The sequence below is a fragment of the Eucalyptus grandis genome, chromosome 5 (assembly GCF_016545825.1).
Source record: "Eucalyptus grandis isolate ANBG69807.140 chromosome 5, ASM1654582v1, whole genome shotgun sequence".
NCBI classification, from domain to species: domain Eukaryota; kingdom Viridiplantae; phylum Streptophyta; class Magnoliopsida; order Myrtales; family Myrtaceae; genus Eucalyptus; species Eucalyptus grandis.
In genome coordinates this window covers 39,553,326-39,572,027 of record NC_052616.1, presented here as the reverse complement: position 1 = coordinate 39,572,027, position 18,702 = coordinate 39,553,326, and the positions used below count along the sequence as shown (strand labels likewise).

The 18,702-nt window shown below is 38.7% G+C and overlaps 1 protein-coding gene across 1 annotated transcript; it reads right to left on the bottom strand.

Annotated features, from left to right (window-relative positions):
• Window positions 1–749: 749 nt before the first annotated feature.
• Window positions 750–6,394, bottom strand: LOC104447397. The gene is made up of 3 exons (XM_039314111.1): window positions 6,390–6,394; window positions 6,145–6,228; window positions 750–2,342 (listed from the first exon to the last, which is right to left on the bottom strand). The coding sequence occupies exon 3, from the start codon at window positions 2,284–2,286 to the stop codon at window positions 901–903; it is 1,386 nt and encodes a 461-aa protein (XP_039170045.1). The 5' UTR covers window positions 2,287–2,342; window positions 6,145–6,228; window positions 6,390–6,394; the 3' UTR covers window positions 750–900.
• Between the last annotated feature and the right edge of the window lie 12,308 nt (window positions 6,395–18,702).

Below are 18,702 nucleotides of genomic sequence, written 5' to 3'. Positions count from 1 at the left end.
AAAACAACATGCAAGAGAAGTTAAGGACCCCCCACTTGCCTCCAAAATGAACGAACAGCAAGCACAAGGCGGCGTAGGACGGTCGGACAAGGCGGACGTACGGCGGCAACTCTCGGCTCCACCTCCTCTCTCTCGGTTCCTCTCTTCCGCTCAAGCTCTCTCTGTCGCACACCTCTCTCTTTGGACGGAAATGGAGCAAGTAACCGGCCATTTCTCTCTCTTAATCCCTTTTATACTCCCCCTAGGCTCATCATAGGTAATGATTGATCCACCACACCTATGGCCAATGCATGAGGACTTGTCTTGCCACTTGTCATTTCTATTTTTGAAATTTGATTTGGGTTAATGGGCTTGGGCTTAGGCCCAACCGGCCATTTCTCCTTCTTGGGCTGGTCGAACTCCCCTCTTGGGCCCAATGGGCCGACTAACTTGGCCCACCAAGCTCTAGGCTAATGGGTCCAAGGCCCATTTCGAAAATAACCCTATTTTCTCTTTTTTTTTTTGAATTCCTTTTTATAAATATTTCTAAATTCAAATTTCATCTTGGCCAAAGTCTTGGGATATTTCAATTATTGAAATTTAAATCATATGGCCAAGCATTTAAATTTAAATTTCCACAACACAAGCAAAATTCATCAAATTAAAAGACAAATTGGCTAAAGCATAAGCCATAAAATTCTATCACCTAATTAAAGACATTTAACACACCTTAAGGCTTGGCTTTGAATTTCTGGGATGCCACAATCATTACAAGTACAAACAAATGAAATGAACGGAATTCCCTCGCAGGGGAGAAATGAATGAAAATCCCTCACAGGGGAGAAATGAATCGAATTCCCTCGCAGGGGAGAAATGAATGGAATACAACTAAAAATTGAATGCAAGAACTAAAAACATCTTTTACACAGTGGGAACTATGGGTTCTTCATTTCCATTGATAGCACCGACCATGTTGACATCTTCAGAATGCTTTGGAAGAGGATTTTGTTGGACATTCGGTCCCGAGTCCTTAAAGGTGAGCAGCTTTTTATCCAGCAAATCCTGGATCTTATAACGAAGCATCAAACAGTTGTCCACATGATGACCTTTTTCACCCATATGATACTCACATGTCTTATTAAGGTCGAATCCGGCAAACTTTGGTGGATTATCCCTTGGAATCTCTTTTGCCACAAGATGATTTTCGATTAGCATTGGAAGTAATTGTGACATGGGCCTAGGCAATGGAGTAAATTGCCTTTGAGAGGCTTTTCCTTTGCGCTCGAAGTTTCTTGAAGAACCCCCTACTTCCATGGCAGGTTTATGAGCTTGAAGGTTGTATGGCTTTTGAGAAGAGGAATTTTGTATGTAGGCGATCTCCACAGCCGACTCCTTATCTCTCTTCGGGGTATATCGACGGTTTGTGTTCTCCATCAACCTTCCTTCCCGCATGATCCCCTCGATGCGTTCTCCCAACTCTACAAATGTAGCAAAGTTCATACAAGTATGGTTGTACATCTTCTCAAAAAGATCATGGGGCATAGCTTGAAGTAGCAATTTCATGGTCTCTTTCTCAGATAATGGTGGTTTTACTTGAGATGCAGTGACCCTCCATCTTTGAGCGTAGGCCCTAAATGATTCAGTTCTTCTTTTCTCAACCCGAACCAATTCCTCTCGAGTGGGAGCAATTTCAGTATTGAATTTGTATTGTTGAAGGAATTCATCAACGAGATCTTCCCAAGTACGGACTTTCTCCATGTCCAACTCTATAAACCAGGTTAACGCAAGACCAACCAGACTATCTTGAAATGAATTGATCAAGAGTGGGGGATTATCTGAATAACGGGCCATCTTGCCCAAGTAGTACTTCAAATGTGTCTTAGGACATCCGATGCCGTCGTATTTCCTTGTGAACTCCGGCTCCTTATAGAATTCAGGGACCGTAACTTTGGCAAAGGGTGACAGTTTATCAAGCCCCTGCAACTGATAGCCTTGCAGCATGCAAAGGCGTTCTTCGATCTTGGCGAGGCGCCTTGCATTCTCTTCATCAAAATGCGAAGTTGGAATCTCTTTAGATGGGGGCTCTGGACCGATAACTATCGGGATTGCAGTGGGGATCTCTTCCACAGGCCCTTTTGCCATGGGCTCTACTACCGGCACTTCAGGGGGCGCGGTAGGAATATTCATGGTAGAAGAAGTAGATGTCAAGTTTTTGACTTGGCTAGAGAGATCAGCCAATAATGTCATCATTTGTGCCATTTGATTCTCCATATTAATGACACGGACTCGGGTATCTTCGTTTTCCATTTTTGTTTGGCGGCGAGTTCGTATAACAAATCTTTCTTCAGCCGTTTTTTCAAAACCTGTGAAAGAAAATGACTCGAATTAGTACCAATCAAAAGAAACCATTAAAGTACAAATCCTAGTCAATTTTATATTTTCTTGAGATGAAATAATGATAAGAAGTGTATATGATCCCAGTATCATATAACATCCTCTTATCAAAATTTCTTCAAAAGAAATTATACAATTGAAAAGGAACGACGACAAATATTTAATCAGAATGCCCCTTTTCTAAAAATTACATGAAAATGTTCATGAATTTCATTCATTCCAATCGAACAATTACAAGGGAAACAGAACCTTGCTTTCTTGAAGCTTACAAAGTAGTTCGATTTTACAAGGAATATGAAAAATGAATACAGGGAAACCTTGATAGAAATGAGGGAAACACAAAAGAATTCCCTTTACAAGAAAAGAAATATGAATTCGAAACCTAAGAACTATGTGGGATCGTGTGGAGACGCTTGTTATCATGGGCCAAGCGTTCATCACCGATCAAGGCATCGTCTTCTTGTTTGATAATATGAGCTCCTTGAAATCCTTGAGGCTCGGGTAATTTTTCCACAGTCTTGATGTCTTGGGTCGAGATTCACCAATAGTCTTGAGATTCCCAAGCATGGGATCACATCCACTTCAAGTTTACCCATCTAAACCTAAACCTGAAGGGGCACTCATGATTAAACATATCGTCGTTGGAATATAAAACACATAATTGAAATATGGAAAGTAAAAAGATAAGGACGATAAAAAAGGAACGATCACTTACCCACAAAACATATGGCAAACACAAGTCACATGTCGCATGAAACTGTGAGGTTTTGACGCCTAAGGTAAGGGTGCTAAAGGCTCAAGGTCCTCATCCCAAAGGATAAAAAATAGTTTACCCACCGCTACTATCGTCGGTCAGTGCTATTTTTATCGGTTGGGATGAGCAGGTTTATGTAAGTAATGGATTACCACGAGCATCCACTCGCAGATTCCACCCATAAACCCTCCTAAGGTCCTAAATTGGGCGATCGGGGTTTTAGACCGCGGTTGTGTGTGCGGTGTCGTGCTAAAGCTGGTAAACATGCATTTAAATTTAAACATCCAGCACTTCAATATAAACCCACATACATTCATTCATCCTTACACCACCTGCAAAACAAAGGGTTTACAAGCACGCCTCCCCTTATAACTCCCACCTACAAAACCATTTAACACGAGGTTAGCGACTAACCTGATTTTCCACGCGACTTTGACATGTAGACGATCCTACATAAGACATGTTAGTTTAAACACAACAACCATTTTTAAACAGCTTCAAGTCCTCTTAATCTAGTAACCAGTCCCCAGCGGAGTCGCCAAGCCTGTCGCGACCCGATCTCGCCGCCCTCAAATCCCTCATTATCGCGAGGAGAGAAAAGGGGGAAAGATCGGATTTAGGGGTACTTGATCACGAAAGTTCCCTCATAGCTTGCATTTCCAAAAGACGTCATCACCTCGCCTTTTGGATCAAGCCTCTCATGAGTTCACTCCACGAGATCGCGAGCTCTCCCAAGCTCGTACCCCGCGTGACAGCGGAATGTCACGATCCATACCCACATAAGCGACATACCTAAAAAAGGAGTCGAATGTGGATATTGAATTTAAGGGTACTTTTACCATGGTAGCCCTCTTGATAGTTAGCTTCACCCATTAGGATGGCATCACTTCATCCTTTGGGTTATTCCCACATCAAGTATGCTAAACCATAGTGAGTTTTATCAAAACTCATACCCCGCGTGACAGCGGATTTATTTATACGATCTACTTATTTATGACAACCTAAAAATAGACGGGAGTCGCCACTAGCCTCATTTTAGGGGGTCGACTAGAAACCCAATCGAGAGTCGGGAGTGTTCCCTCGATTTCTACGCAACCAGATATCTAGGTTCGGGGACTTGGGTTACACTAATATTGCTATTAGCGCCCTTTCGGTACCTAAACAGTATGTTGTGTTTTTCCTAACATGTCCATGCGTTTCTTTTTATATTTTCAGGATCATCAATTCCTATACTAAGTGATCATGCGTGGTTGATCATTTTCATGCTATTCTATTTCTAAAAAAATAAAAAGGAAAACAACCAATGAAATTGAAATTACAAAACATGAAGTAAACAATCAAGAAAAGCAGTTAAACCTATCAGGTAGTCCTAAAAATATAAAAGAGAAAACAAACGAGAAAGAAAGGAAACCCGCAACTCGTCGGGCTTTATACAATGCATAAAACCCGATACATATGTCGGGAAAACAAAAGTACAAGACAATGGTCGGAATGGACATCGACCTCCACCACCTTCATGCCTTCTCCATCCTCAAGGTCCTAATCTAAACCTAATCTAAGAAATTTATGACTAGGTGCATACAAATAAAAGAAACAATCAAACACATCAAGCAACCAAAAACAATACATCATATCAAAATCAATTGTTTAAAAGAGGTTCAATGCGAAGTCAAGTTTCGAGTGATATCCTAAAGTTCAGCATTAATATGTGTCGCACTAAAATCATTTATCAAATGATTACATGCAAAGCATATAATATGACATACATCCAAGTCATATAACTTTGGTTAAAAGATCATTCACCAAACAATATGCATCATCAATCGTGTTCATGCTACATATATGTCCATCTAATCAATGCTTAATTCACAACTTCCAGCATGCAATCAATGTTGTAACAGAACACGTGGGACTATAAATTGTAATTGTTTGATGACAAATTGCCATGAAATTGAAGTCATGTCTTGCCACAAGCACGTATGAATTTTCTTGATCAAAATGGCATCAATTAATAACCAAACTAACCTCAAGTTAGAATCAAATGCACACCCAATCATGGTAACAATTTTCATGAGGAAGCTTCTCAAAATTTTAACACGTGAATCTCTAAAAATTCAAGAGCATGAAGAGGTCAATCAAAAATAGAACATGATAGCATGTCACATCGTCACTCTACAACAATATTAAAAGCAATTGGACAAATCTACTATCTTATCTTTAAAACTAACAGCAATTAGCCACAGAAAAGACAGCGTTTCTAATCAAATCAACTCCAAAGAATTCTATATATTGTAACCCAAAGGCATTTCATAAAGCACCCATTTATGATCTAAATTCTACTCCATTAGAAATCAGTTCCTCACCAAGCATGATTAACATCCTATCAAGACAACCAGCTTTTATCAATTCATTTTGCACAGAAGGTCATCCGAAACGGAGAAACAAATATTTGGCAGATTCTGGACCTAACTTTGGACAGGCAAAAACCATATTAAATGAAGTTCGATTAGGGCATTTTATAGATCATTGGAAAGATAATCGAACCATCTTCAACCTATATGAAGACTTCGAACACAGACAACCACAGCAACCCGCTCATCTAACGTCATTTTGCACAGAAGGTCAGATCAGAACACAGAACACAATAAACAACACAGGTTCAGTAACAATGGCACAATGAGTGGCATCAGATCTATATGCTCGGTAAATCAACTTCTAAGAAGTGTTTCATATCAACACGTTTTCAGATTTGACATTATCATGATCTATTTCTTGCTCATGCTTTTGAGGTATTTCATCAAACACTTCACGTACAACAAAACGATTAATTCAAGCTATGGAACGGGACTGAAGCTATGTTCTCATCTAACATTCTGAAATCAATATTAAAATCACAGAGCCATCACAAGTCATCTTAGTTACAGCTCAGATCTTAAGTGAATCACACTTGAACTACGTGAACGTGATTCTTCTACAAATCTTTTTGCAACAGAGCAGGAGAGAGGGAATGAGTTTACCTGGTTTATTAGTGATACGGATACTGATCGAGCCAGAGACAGAGAGCTGAGCCGAGGCTTCCAACTTGGCGTGAACCCGAACCACTGTATCTCGAGCTCCGGAAGGGTGTGATCCGCAACAAAGGCGTCGGATTGAGCGTCCGAAGGAGGGATAGAGAGGTCAGAATCCGCGACCCAAATGGATGCAAATAGAGAACAGAAATTGAAAACCCTAACAAATCGAGGAGGATGGAAAGAGAGCTCACCGATCCGGTGAGCCCGATCCAGAGAGAAGATCGGTTAAGCGCGGACGTCGTCGCCGATGTCGCCAATCCTTGCCTCAAACCGAGAAATCTTCAAGAGAATGCCTCCGATCCGGCGAAGAGGGAGACGCTGGTGTCGTCCCCCTTGCTGTAACCACCACCATTTTCGCTCGATTGAACCAGCGAAGAATCAACTTCTGGAGATGTCCACCCTTCAACGACAATGAAGCTGCTCTTCGATCTCGCTTCAAGAATCGTCGAACGAGAAGAATATCAAGTTCGACTATAATACGAGAGCTGTCCAACGCCGATCTTCAGATTCTGACTTGCTGTTTTGAAGAGAAAATCTCGACTGATGATGGAACAACGACTTTCGGTGTTCGCTCAACTTCAAACCTCGATTACGAACAATTTCCTTTGATCAAATCATGAGGAACCGCTTCTTCGTATCTACTTTCTCATTCAATCGGAGAGAGAATGAATGGAGTCCCTCCACTTCGTCAAAGCTCATGCGCATGAAGCAAGATCAAACCAATCCGAGAGAATGAGCGGAACCTTCTGCGAAAACTTGCAGAAGCCCCCATCTTGCGAAAATCCACTGCAGAAGTCTTCGAAAGAGAAGATTCCAAGAATCAACATCGCTTCCGCAGACGAAGGATTACTTCGTTCTCCCTTTGCTCGACCAAGTGCGGAGAGAAAAATCGGAGAGAGAGATGTAGAGAGAAATTTTAGTCCCCCTGAAAAACTCTGGAAAAATGACCCCCTTTTATGCTCCCTCTTTTTCTTTTTATTCTAACTTTTCTTTTGCTTTTCATTTCATTTCATTTTTTTTTGTTTTGTTTTCATTTTCACTTTCATTTCATTTTTTTTATGCTTTCCTTCATCCATTTTTTTTTTATCTTTTGGGCTCTTTGTTCTTTTTCTCTCTTCTTCTTTTTTTTCTTTTATTTCTAATTTTTTTTTGTCTTTTCATTTCAAATTTTTTTTAACTTTTGCGAATTGAATGTTTAAAACGTCGACAAAAATTTCGGGTGTCAACAAAGGGTAATACGACGTTAAATCCGTCAATCCCGCGAAGGGGAGTGGGTTATCAACTCCACTAACAAGGTGCACCTTGGAATTCCCAAGCCACCGGACTTGCCATTGGATTAAACTAGGGGTGGGGTTTTTAGGAAATAGAACCATACAGAGACAGACAATGATGGGAAAAATTCATTTCTTTGCTGAAACCTAAGATAGGATGATGATATTTTGTGATATTGACAATCCTCATCTAAGAGGTGAATTCTTTTATATGCGAAAAGAACCAAATTTGGAGAAGTCCTAATAGAGCTCTAAGAGCTCCTCAACCATTTGTCTTGATTCGGTTAAGAGATTCGAAAGTTTCGGCAATGATCATGTGTGTAAAACAATTAAAGGCACACACTTAATTAACAATGTGAGTGACTAAAGGATCCATTGCTTTTTGGGTATATGGGAACACCACAAAGCCGAATAATATGAGAAGGAAAACACGAGAAATTTGGTTCCTATCTTTAGGGGCAAAAGTACAGCCCAAGTGCCAAAACGTGGCATAAAGAGACACTTAAGTGCCAAAAGTTTCGAAAGGTATACTTAAATGCCAAAATCGGAGTAAAATGGATCATTTAGGCGCGTATGACAAAATTTCTGATTCTCGATTTCTCTGTTTCTCTGTTCCCCGGAACAGGTTTGGAATGTAAATCCATTTGGTAACGCAATTTGATTTCTCTATTTCTGAAACAGATTTCTATTTCAGAAATAGAGAAATTGAAGAAATCGAAGCTGAAATTTTTAACTTCTCGTTTCTAAAATAGAAATCATAAACTGAAATCAAACCATATAAAAAAACATTGCGCTTTATTGCTAACTTAATTTACTCATAATCACAACTTCACAAACTATTGCTAATTTTCTTTTTCTTATTTTTCTCGTGTTTTTTTTTTATTTTGCATTTTTTGTTCAATTTCTTTTGATAACTTCCTCTTTAGGATGAAAGGCAATCGAATGGGTCTCCAATTTTCAAAAACGACCAAGGTTCTTAAATGTTTACTTAAAAACAATTGGGCTCCTTCCTCCTAGAAAAGGCACGCGCATGGCCAGTTGAAAAAAAAAGTTCTTACGTAATAGATAAATAAAAAACGTGCCTAGAAATTTAACTTTATTTTTTTACGGATTCAAAATTCTTGCAAAATCAAAATAATTAGATTGTTACACAATCTTGAATTTTAATTCGAAGGCAAGAGATTCAAGAGAATCTCTCTCTTTGCTATGCAAGGGCCATTAAAGGTTTATTGAGCAATAATAAAGAAATTAGGGATAAGCAATTGGACTGATTCAATTCAAGAATAAAAATAAACTGACATTCCCTCGATTGGTTCCTAACCATAAACGTTACTTTAAGGTAGAATTCTCATATATTCCTTTACGCTATTAATTTTATTTTGTTGATAATCTTGTATAATACTAGTTTTTGATAAAATGACAAGATTGTAGGTGCCATTGATGGCACCCATATTCATGCTTCCGCAGTACTTGTCTGAACCTACACAGGATGAGCTTGCAAATGATACATTGACCGAGGAGGGAAACCAAATAAATACACTTAGGAAAACAATTGCTAATAAAATGGCAAGGAATAATAATATGCCGGAAACTCCATGAAATTGTATTTTCAAATTTTGTAATGTATTAGTATTATTTCGACTATTATTTTGTATTTGAGGATTTTCTATGTTGTTATCTAATCAATTTCTATTCCTAGAAATAGAAATTTTGTTTTGTTATCAAACGGATTTCTATTTCAAAAATAGAAATTTTGAGTCGTTATCAAACGGGTTTTTTCGCTCAGAAACTTGTCCGGGGAATAGAAATTAAGAAATTGATTTCTGGCCAGAAATCAATTTTTGTTTCAGAAATTTTGTCATGCACAGCCTTAAATGCTACTCTGGCCAAAATCCCACCAAATTGCTGATGTGGCAATTTTCCGGCAAAGTGAGTGCAAAACGGCGTCGTTTTGCACGTTGACGTGGCTACAAAATGCAAAAATGACGTCGTTTTGTCTCTACGTGGTAAATAATTAATACAAAAATTAATTAAATTGAATATAAAACTAAATTTATTTAAAATATTTAAAAAAATTTAAAAGAAGGGGCGGGGGCGAAGGGAGGCGATTGAGGGCCGAGCCCTCGTTCTTTGCCGCCGCCCGGAAGGGCCGGCGACGGAGGGAGGAGGGTCCGCCGGGTTGTCGCCCCCGGCCGACCGGTGGTGAGGGCTTGCGAGCCCTCGCCCGCATCGCCGGCCCTTGGTTGACTGCGGTGAGGGCCCGCGAGCCCTTCTCGGATCTGGGGCGAGGGTCACCGACCTCGCCACCGTCTGGGTCAGCTTGATGTCGCTGGCCCCTAGCCAAGGCGCAGCGACCCGCTGATGCTCCCCTAGCATCACCAACCCTTCTTGGCGGGGAGGTGGCGAGGGCCCACGAACCCTCACCGCCCGGTTAGCCTGGGCGGCGACCCCGGCGACCCTCCCCCTCCATCGCCGGCCCTTCCTAGTGGTGGCGGCGAGGGCTTAGCCCTTAGCCACTCCCCTTCACCCCCATTTTCTTAATTTTAAGTTTTTTATTTTTAAAAATATTTTAAATAAATTAAATTAATTTTTATATTAATAATTTACCACATTAGAGACAAAACAACGTTGTTTTTGCATTTTCTAGCTACATTAGCTTGCAAAATGACGCTGTTTTGCACTTACCTCGCTGTAAAATTGCCACGTCAGTAATTTGGCCGAATTTTGGACGGACTGGTATTTAAGTGATCCATTTTGCTATGATTTTGGCACTTAAGTATCCTTTCGTGCCAAGTTTTGGCACTCCAGGTGTCCGTACCTCTAACTTTAGGCTTTAGATTAAAGAGATGTTGTTCAAGGAATGTATAAGGCATGGAATTCAAATTTCCTTTAAAAATGACCCTAATTATGTTGGTAAGAATATTGAGGAATTGACTTATGAGGGAGATTACATCTTGACCAATAGGTGGAGTAATGAAACCTAAGAAAATTTTGTCTAATAAGCCGGACTTGGTCCGACACTGGCTGAGTTGCCGCTGGTCATTGATTGGGTTCGATCAAACTAAAGACCGATTTGATCACCTGTCTTCAACTTGGACCAAATCCGGGCCAAATCTAGAGCTATTGAGGTCGCCAGTTGTTGATGATGTGGATGAACTCAAGAGGAAGCTATTGATCACCAATGATAGTGGAGGTCCATCGACGAGAGGTTGAACCGGCGTTGATCGGCTTGTCTGAAGAGGAACCAATCGGGCAAAGAGAAGAGAGAGAGAGAGAGAGAGAGAGAGAGAGAGAGAGAGAGAGAGAGAGAGAGAGAGAGAGATCTGAAGAGGAAGAATGATTTTCGTGCCAATGAGCCCCCTCTAAAAATGGAGGGAAAATGGGTATATATACTCTCTCCAAATCAAGTAATCTTGACCGTCGATTTGATCCTATAGTCGAAATCATAATCCAAAGATCAAATTCAATTTCAAAGGTTCCATTATGATCTCAATATGTTAAGTAATCAATCTAGTAGGTTTGATTTGCAAAAACCCAAGCAAAAATTGAGAATTGAGTCAAAATGTCCAATTAGGGGTCAAATTGCAATTTTATGAAATTTGAGGACCAATTTCCAAAATTTCAGGAAATTGAAGGTGCAGAAGTAAAATTGACATGAGGAGTATTCAGGAACCAATTGCCGGAGGTCTAAAATCGGCCAACAAGCGTCCAAATCGGCCATCACCGTCGGTGGCCGGTCAGATCAGTCAAACCGGTTCGCTCTAATTTGTTCAATTTTTGACTGATTTGGTCCTATTATGGCTATTTCGCTCACTTGGGACCCTTGTAGGTTCAAAATTTATGCAATTTGAAAAGAAAATTTATCTTGTTTGAGAAGAAATTACCCGATTGTGATTCAATTAAACTAATCAAACTTTATGAATGCAATTTAGGGGTCTTTTATTGACTTAATTGAATGGTTATCATGAAAAGCAATGGGTCAAAACTATGGGTGTTTTGAATTTACCCTAAAGGGCTAAAATGATCAAATTTGCAATTCGATGGGTAAAATTACAAATCAATTGAAATTGAATTCAATTAGTGTCACAATTATCATATTTAATTAACCACCCATGTGTAAGATCACTCATCACGTTCAAATTGGCCTCGAATTCAAATGCTCAAGCTTATGTAAAAAATGGATCTAAGTCAATATCAAAATCGGACCTAGGTTATGAAATTAAACCATAACCTTAAATAGGTCAATTCAAAATTTGTCATTTGAAACTTAATTGCTTAACTTTCTTATACTTGGAAGAGTAAAATTCTTCAAATCGAGAAGTATTGATGTGAATTTTCCAAAATTGATTTTGGATTTGGATTAATCTTAAGAAACTGAGTGAAGAACAATCGTCCGTTCGAAAGTCATGAATGATCGATTTTGGTCCCCTAATTAGGACTTAAAAAATAATTTGTATTTTGACAAGGCAATTTGTAAAATTGAATGCATGAGCAGATTTAAAATAGTCCTTAAACCAAATGTCAGAAAATGAACTACACCTAATGATGATTACAATGAAAGTAATTTGATTTTTGGCCGATTTAAAACTTAAACAAAAAAAAAAAATCGGAATTTTTTTAATTGATTGTTGCGAAATTTTTGACATACAATTAAATTGACACTAAAAGAAGTATGTTTGGAAATTTTCGATTTTTCCAATTTTTTTGGTTAAAATTTGACTTAAAGTAAACATCTTAGTTGTCTTTTCTTAAAATGTTGATTTATTGGTCAAATCCTTGAATTTTTGAGGAATTGATTTGACAAAAGTGAAATTAAAGTTAAATGGTATCTTTTTGGGTGAAAAATCAATTTTGACTCGAAGTTGACTTTTGGTCAACCCTTTAACCAAAGGTTAACCCGAAAGTCAACCATTTGACTTTTTGAGTTTTTCTCAAATGGCTTAGAAATTGCTTAAAAGTGACAATATAAGAGAAAGAAATAAAAAAAAATGACACTCTTTGGCTAAGAAACGAGCTTTGTTGCAATCAGAAACCAAAATCTTGATTTTTTTTATCTTTCATGATGCGTCGACTGAAAATCAAGTGTTAACAAACTTGACGTTCTTCCTTTCATCGAGTGGCCCACTAATAAATTTTAAGGCCCAAACCATGGCTCAAATCAACCCACTTCAATTTCTGAACTTTCTAGTTATCTTATGATTTTCAAAGTTAGAAAAATTTGAGATATTGCACGTTAGCCCTCACTTAGGTGCTGGCAACCCCGTCGGTCATCATCACCACCCCACTGACAAAGGGGCAGCGGCCACAAGCGGGAAGGAACCCTCAATCTCATGTGTTTGAAACAAGATCTACCTCGGGCCATTATTTAAGAAAATGAGGGCACTTTGAGTCCTTATTTGAAATAATGTTCACTTCATACCATTATTTAAGAAAATGAGGGTACTTGAGGCTCTTGTTTGGATTTTTCCTTATTTTATAATTTATAGATAATGGTCATCAATCACCGATTGATTTATAACAATTTTTTAACATCTCTCTTTGATTTGAATATAAATTCTAACTTCAAACTACAATCCTTTAATATACACTGAATTAAAAGAGAATTCCCTTTCTTTACTAAGTTATACACATAATATTGTTATTATTCCTTTTATTATTTTGTGTATCTGTTGTATCTTGGGAGAATAGCTACTAAAGCCTATTGCACCGAGTCTCATACTTCGAATGATGGAATTATCCTTAAAGATATTGCTTGCATGTCTTAAATAATTGATGTTATTTTCTCATATTTTTCAACAAATTTCTAGCAATGCTTATTTTTCATATTATCTAATATTTTTCCAACACCAATAGCCTTATTTGAGAATGCCAACCGAAACTAATGTTGTAAAAGTGTTAATGGGAAAAATCAATGGCTGACCTGTGACACCTAGATTTTTTTATCCTAAAATTATGAACATACCGGCATGGGCTTAGAACCATAAGGAAGACATGAACTTAAAGACTTAGTGGACCATGTGAAGGCCATGAGCGTCGGCTCGATGGGCCTATGTGATGGGCCATGAGTTGAGCTCAACATGGAATAGGTCGAGTAAAGGACCCACTGGGCCAAGATTTGGACCCAGGAGGACATGATTGGGGTTGGTGAGCCGGGGATATATGCATGAATCTCAGTTTGGGTGAAAAAGATTTTTATTTATTGGTAGGAAGTTTTGATTGACTGTGTTTAATTTAATCTAGGAATTCATGTATGAACATGGGATTAATCTTAACACTTTCTTATGATTCCTCTTAGTCCTTGATCTCAAGCTTAAATCGTGACATCAACGCCGCTCTATAGGCCCAAATGAGTTGGGGCAGAAATGGAATGAAATAAAATAAACTAGGACCAAGCACGTATGCATGGGAATTGTATGCAAGGGTACTCACGCCGCCTTTCTTCTTCCTTTGCATATGCGCCCATCCCTTCAGTCATCATGGCCTTGGATTGAAAATTTTTCAATCATGAGCCACCCAAGGACTCGTGAAGATTTAAGGAACATCCTCAAGGCAAGAAATCATCATTGTTCTCTCTCTCCTTCACTCTCCCCTCCGACTCATCTCTGTCTTTCACTCTCTCATTTCTTCTTTCCTTTTCTTCTCTCTCGGCTCAACAGAATATTTCTTGTTCTTCCTTTGCAATTTTGCTGCGGTTTCAAGCTCGAGAGGGGCAAGATCCTAAAGAGCTAGCAAATGAGGAAGGCGAGGATTGGTCGGGTAAGGAAAGGTGGGATTCTAAGCTGGGATTATCCGTGGGTTGCTGAGCGAGATGCGAGACACACGGGTTTGGGGAAGACACGATCTTTGATGGTTCTATTTTGAGGTCTAGCTCACTGGTCGTGAGGTTAGATGGTCTTGTAGCGGCTTGCATGTGGGTTTCAAGGTGGTTTTATGAAGTGTATGCGTAGGAGAGGAGCTGAGGCATCGCTATTGGTTCGATAGGTGGTCGGTTGTGCGGCAATGAGGGTCGTGCATGTCGATCTAGGTAGGCGAGTAGTTCGTTCGCGGGTTGCAAGCTTTGTCCTAGTTTGGGTGGTCATTTGGTGTTCGGTGTGAGGATTAGTTGCTGTATTGTGCGTGCTTGAGGTTGGGACAAGGCTAGTTTAAGGAGCTCTAGTGCAATAGAGGCAAAGTTATGGGAGTTTTAGCGATATATGGGGTCTGTCCAAAATCAAGTGCTTCTAGTCTTGAGATTTTGTGAATTTTGTACTGAAGAATCTGTCATGAATTTAGGTTTATGTTCTTCGTAGAAGTTGTAGAAAGTTGTGTGGTTTTTGTCATATATTTTTCCTAGGTCTTTCTGGGAGTAGTACAAGAAGTGAAAAATTGAATTCTTTCTAGTGTAGTAATCTGTGGATAGATGAAAACAGGGCATATCAGTTGGTTGTTTGATTTTTTTTTTTTTTGTTATTTTAGGATATAATCAAGTCTTACACTCTTCATGAAATTTGTAGGGTTGGTTCTTGTGTATAAGATACTAAAATTAGGTGGTGATTGGTTAAGTCTTGAGCATTGAAATGCCTATTCTTATTGTGTGACAGATTCTGGAAAATTTTACAGGTTTTGGGGGTTGATTGAATGTCTTGCTGCTCTCTGTACAGTGAGGAATAGGACTAGATTCCTTCACAGAAAATGTTATCAATGTCTTTTCTAAAACATATTAAAATTTCATACTTTTTCAAAATGATTTACTATAGTTTTGACCCCTGTATTCCAAATTGATCAAAACTGTCTTTTTTCTGCACTAATCCGTACTCTTACAAACATCTGTAGACAACTTGTTTGAACTTTTGGTGACATATATATATGTCTCTCTTACTTTTGACAAGATGACTTTGAATTGTGAATGGTCAAGTCTCTTATGTGTGATGAATGAAGTACACCATGAGGTCGTGTATGTAAGCAATGAATCTTGACTTTGGAATAGTTTTGTGCACTAAGTTGGTAAGCATGCTAATATGATGTGATTATTCTAAGGTATGATGCATAAAATGTGTGGAATAAACTGAATTTAAGAGATTTTCATCGGCTTTGTGATACTGGTGATGTCTCGGGGAGTGGGATGTCCATGATGTGTGATCTTGGATGCCTCAGTTATGTGATACTGGGATGCCTCAAAGTGAGATTCCCTTGCTATGTGATTAGGGATGCCTCGGTTGTGTGATATCGGGATGCCTCGAAGTAAGATGCCCATACTGTGTGACTGAGATGTCTAAGCTGTGTGATATTGAGATGCCTTTGAATGAGATGCCCATAGTAGGGATTCCATGGAAGTCCAAATGAGGGATTCTAGAAGTGACTCAATCGGACCGGCTCGTGATCTGGCCAAAATCTGATTCAAGGGTGGATATTGAAATACATGATGAATTAAATACACTAGGCATGCGTGTTCGTTTGTGATTTGCATCATATCTTGGCTTGGTCAGTTGCATAAGAATTGTGTGCCAATATTATTGTGCTTTGTTTGTGGTAAATATGAATGTGAATAAGGGTGACAATGGAGTGGTCTGTGCGATAGTTTGTCCTAGTCTATATATGTTGCTTATTGTTGAATCTTGCATTTTTCTTAGTGACTAATGGATCACGTAGTTTGGAGCGCTATTGTTTCTTAACTAGGCATTGCTCATTCCTTTATCTTTTTCAGATCATTGGATTGGACCTTCCACTTGTGGCACAATATGGGGTCATCGCTAATATCGACGTGTCTTTCCACAATGTTTATGACCCTGACATTGAAATGAACCTACACCCAGTACGAAGCCACACTATGGATGGACGATGAGGGTGTCGACTGAATCCCTATGCAGTTTGAGGCCTGGTTCATTAACCATGAAGGAGAACTCTTTGGGCCTCATCGGTTCGATGATAGTGGACCTAGAGCTGGAGCAGGTGGTGCTTAGAGCACCTAGTTCATGTGGAAGCTGAGAATTTTTTTTTTCTTTTGAACAGCATGAGTTAGTTTAAGGGGTAGTGAAGATAGACTACTTTTGACCCTTTCCCAGGATTGACGCGTACACTTTCAATTAACATCATGTCAATATTTCTCTATATATGTATAGTTCATGTAAGCTCTCATGTTTATGTAAGTAAGCAATAGGTGATGATCGTAAAAAGGTAATGAGATGGTGCCACTTCCATGATGAATCGAGTATGTCTATAGATGGATTGTTGATATTAACGAGATTCCAAACTCTTGCAATATTCGTGTTCTACATGCTAATCATTTAAATCGGAATATCTTAGCGTAATTATTGATTATGACAAATCTGGTCTTATTAATGTACTGATAATTAGTTTCCGCTTGCATTTAGTATGTGATGTTAGCGGGACATCACACGACCACTGGCCAAAATTCTAATAGGTGGTGGTCAACACCAAACTAATGTCGTACCAGTTCTTGAGGAAATTGGGCAGAGATAATGAGGAGATTATACCGTCCATTATTACCTCGTCGAATCTTGCCAGGGAAGTTAGTGATAGTAAGGGGGCAACAGTGGTCGAGGTTACCATTAGCACAACTACATCTATGACTACCTTTTTCATTATTTATGTCGATGTTTCCTACAACATCTTGCTAGGAAGAAATTGGATACATAGTAATTACTGTGTACGCTCTACGCTCCATCAAATGTTAGCGTAGGATGGTGATAAAGTGGAAGACATTTCGGCTAATCACAATGTTAGCATTACGTGGACAAATATAGTTCGGTCTCCTTGACACATAGTCGACAACTTTTTTGTGACTTAACCACCACAGGCTAATTTGAAAGATCAGGTTTCCGGTTGCCTATCTTCTAAAGAAGTCAAATGGATTCTGAAGAGAAAGGGATTGGCGACCTAGCAAGCAGATCTGCTCTAAGGAAAGAAATACTACATTGGAACATTTGAAAGAAAGGTATTTCTCTTACCCTATCTTCTAAAGGGAGCTTATTATTCCTCTTTATGTCATGGAAAACTCAATCTTGTACACATGTAATAAGATTACTTCAAATTAATTTTTTGACTACAAAAAACTTAAACCGGCACATCTACAACAAATTACCTCAAATTAATTTTTTGATTATCAAAAATCTCAAACTGGTATAATTATGACAAATTTACCCTCTATTAATTTCTATTAATTTGAATTAATACCACGAAAACTAAAAACCAGTAAACTTGTGACAAATGGAGAGTAATATCTCAGATTGGTACATTCATCAACTGCCACGTGTGATTCATCTCAACAATTTGACACTAAAATTTAGTGGAAACTAACGAAGAGTAAATTTATTGCAGGTCTACTAATTTGAAGTTTTTAGTTTAAAGTAAATTGTAACAAATATATCAATTTGAGTTTTTTGTGGTATTAACCATTTCTTATTTGAGCCGGAATTGACTCATAGAGGAGTTTAACACTCTATATTAATTTGGAATATCTGACTTATTATTGAATCAGTTTTCAAGGAAATTGTACCACGATGTGGATAACCTTCTCTTTTCCCTCGGTAAGTAAGAGCTGCATGAGTTCAATAGACACCAGCCAAGGAATCCAGCCCGACCATGACGCCCTTGGGCCAGGGCACTAGTGACATAAGTGCGGGGCATGGCCACCGAGGACTTGGACATGAGCAATGAAGTCTAGGGCCCAGCCTCTTGAGATCCGGACATAGGTGTTGTGCCCAAGTTTCGAGGTCGCGCATCCAAAGGCCAAGTCATATGTTGGGCAATGAATTTTGATATTTAAAAAAGGAAACTACTTTTTAGAATTTAAGCATAAAATTTTCGTTGATTATGAAAAGGTTTTCTAATTACTTATTTTCTAATCGATTCAAACGCCAGAGATTAAGAAAATGTTTTTCAACATAACTTTTTTTTTGCAAAATAAACTGAATCTTGGGTTAGAAGTATTATCCTCTAGTTTTAGCTCCATTAGGACGAGTTTGGCATTGTACTCTCCTTTATGAGAAAATAGTTGAACTTTCACGCTTTGCAGTGGTTTCAAAATTGATATAGAGGAGTTTAGTTGGATGCTATAATTTTGAACACTAAGGGAAAAAGGGCTTTGCCTTTAGACCAAGCAATGTAGGAGAAAGTCACCGAAAAAGTTGATAACTCGGAAACGAATTAATCAACCTTGGTAAATGGCCCAAATAAGTACTACTAACCTAAAAATAGTCGATAATTTCTTTGAAAAAAAAATGTTAATAAGTAA

Excerpts from the sequence above, each read along its gene's own strand:
- LOC104447397 (XM_039314111.1), bottom strand. The coding sequence starts at position 2,286 with ATGGAAAACGAAGATACCCGAGTCCGTGTCATTAATATGGAGAATCAA.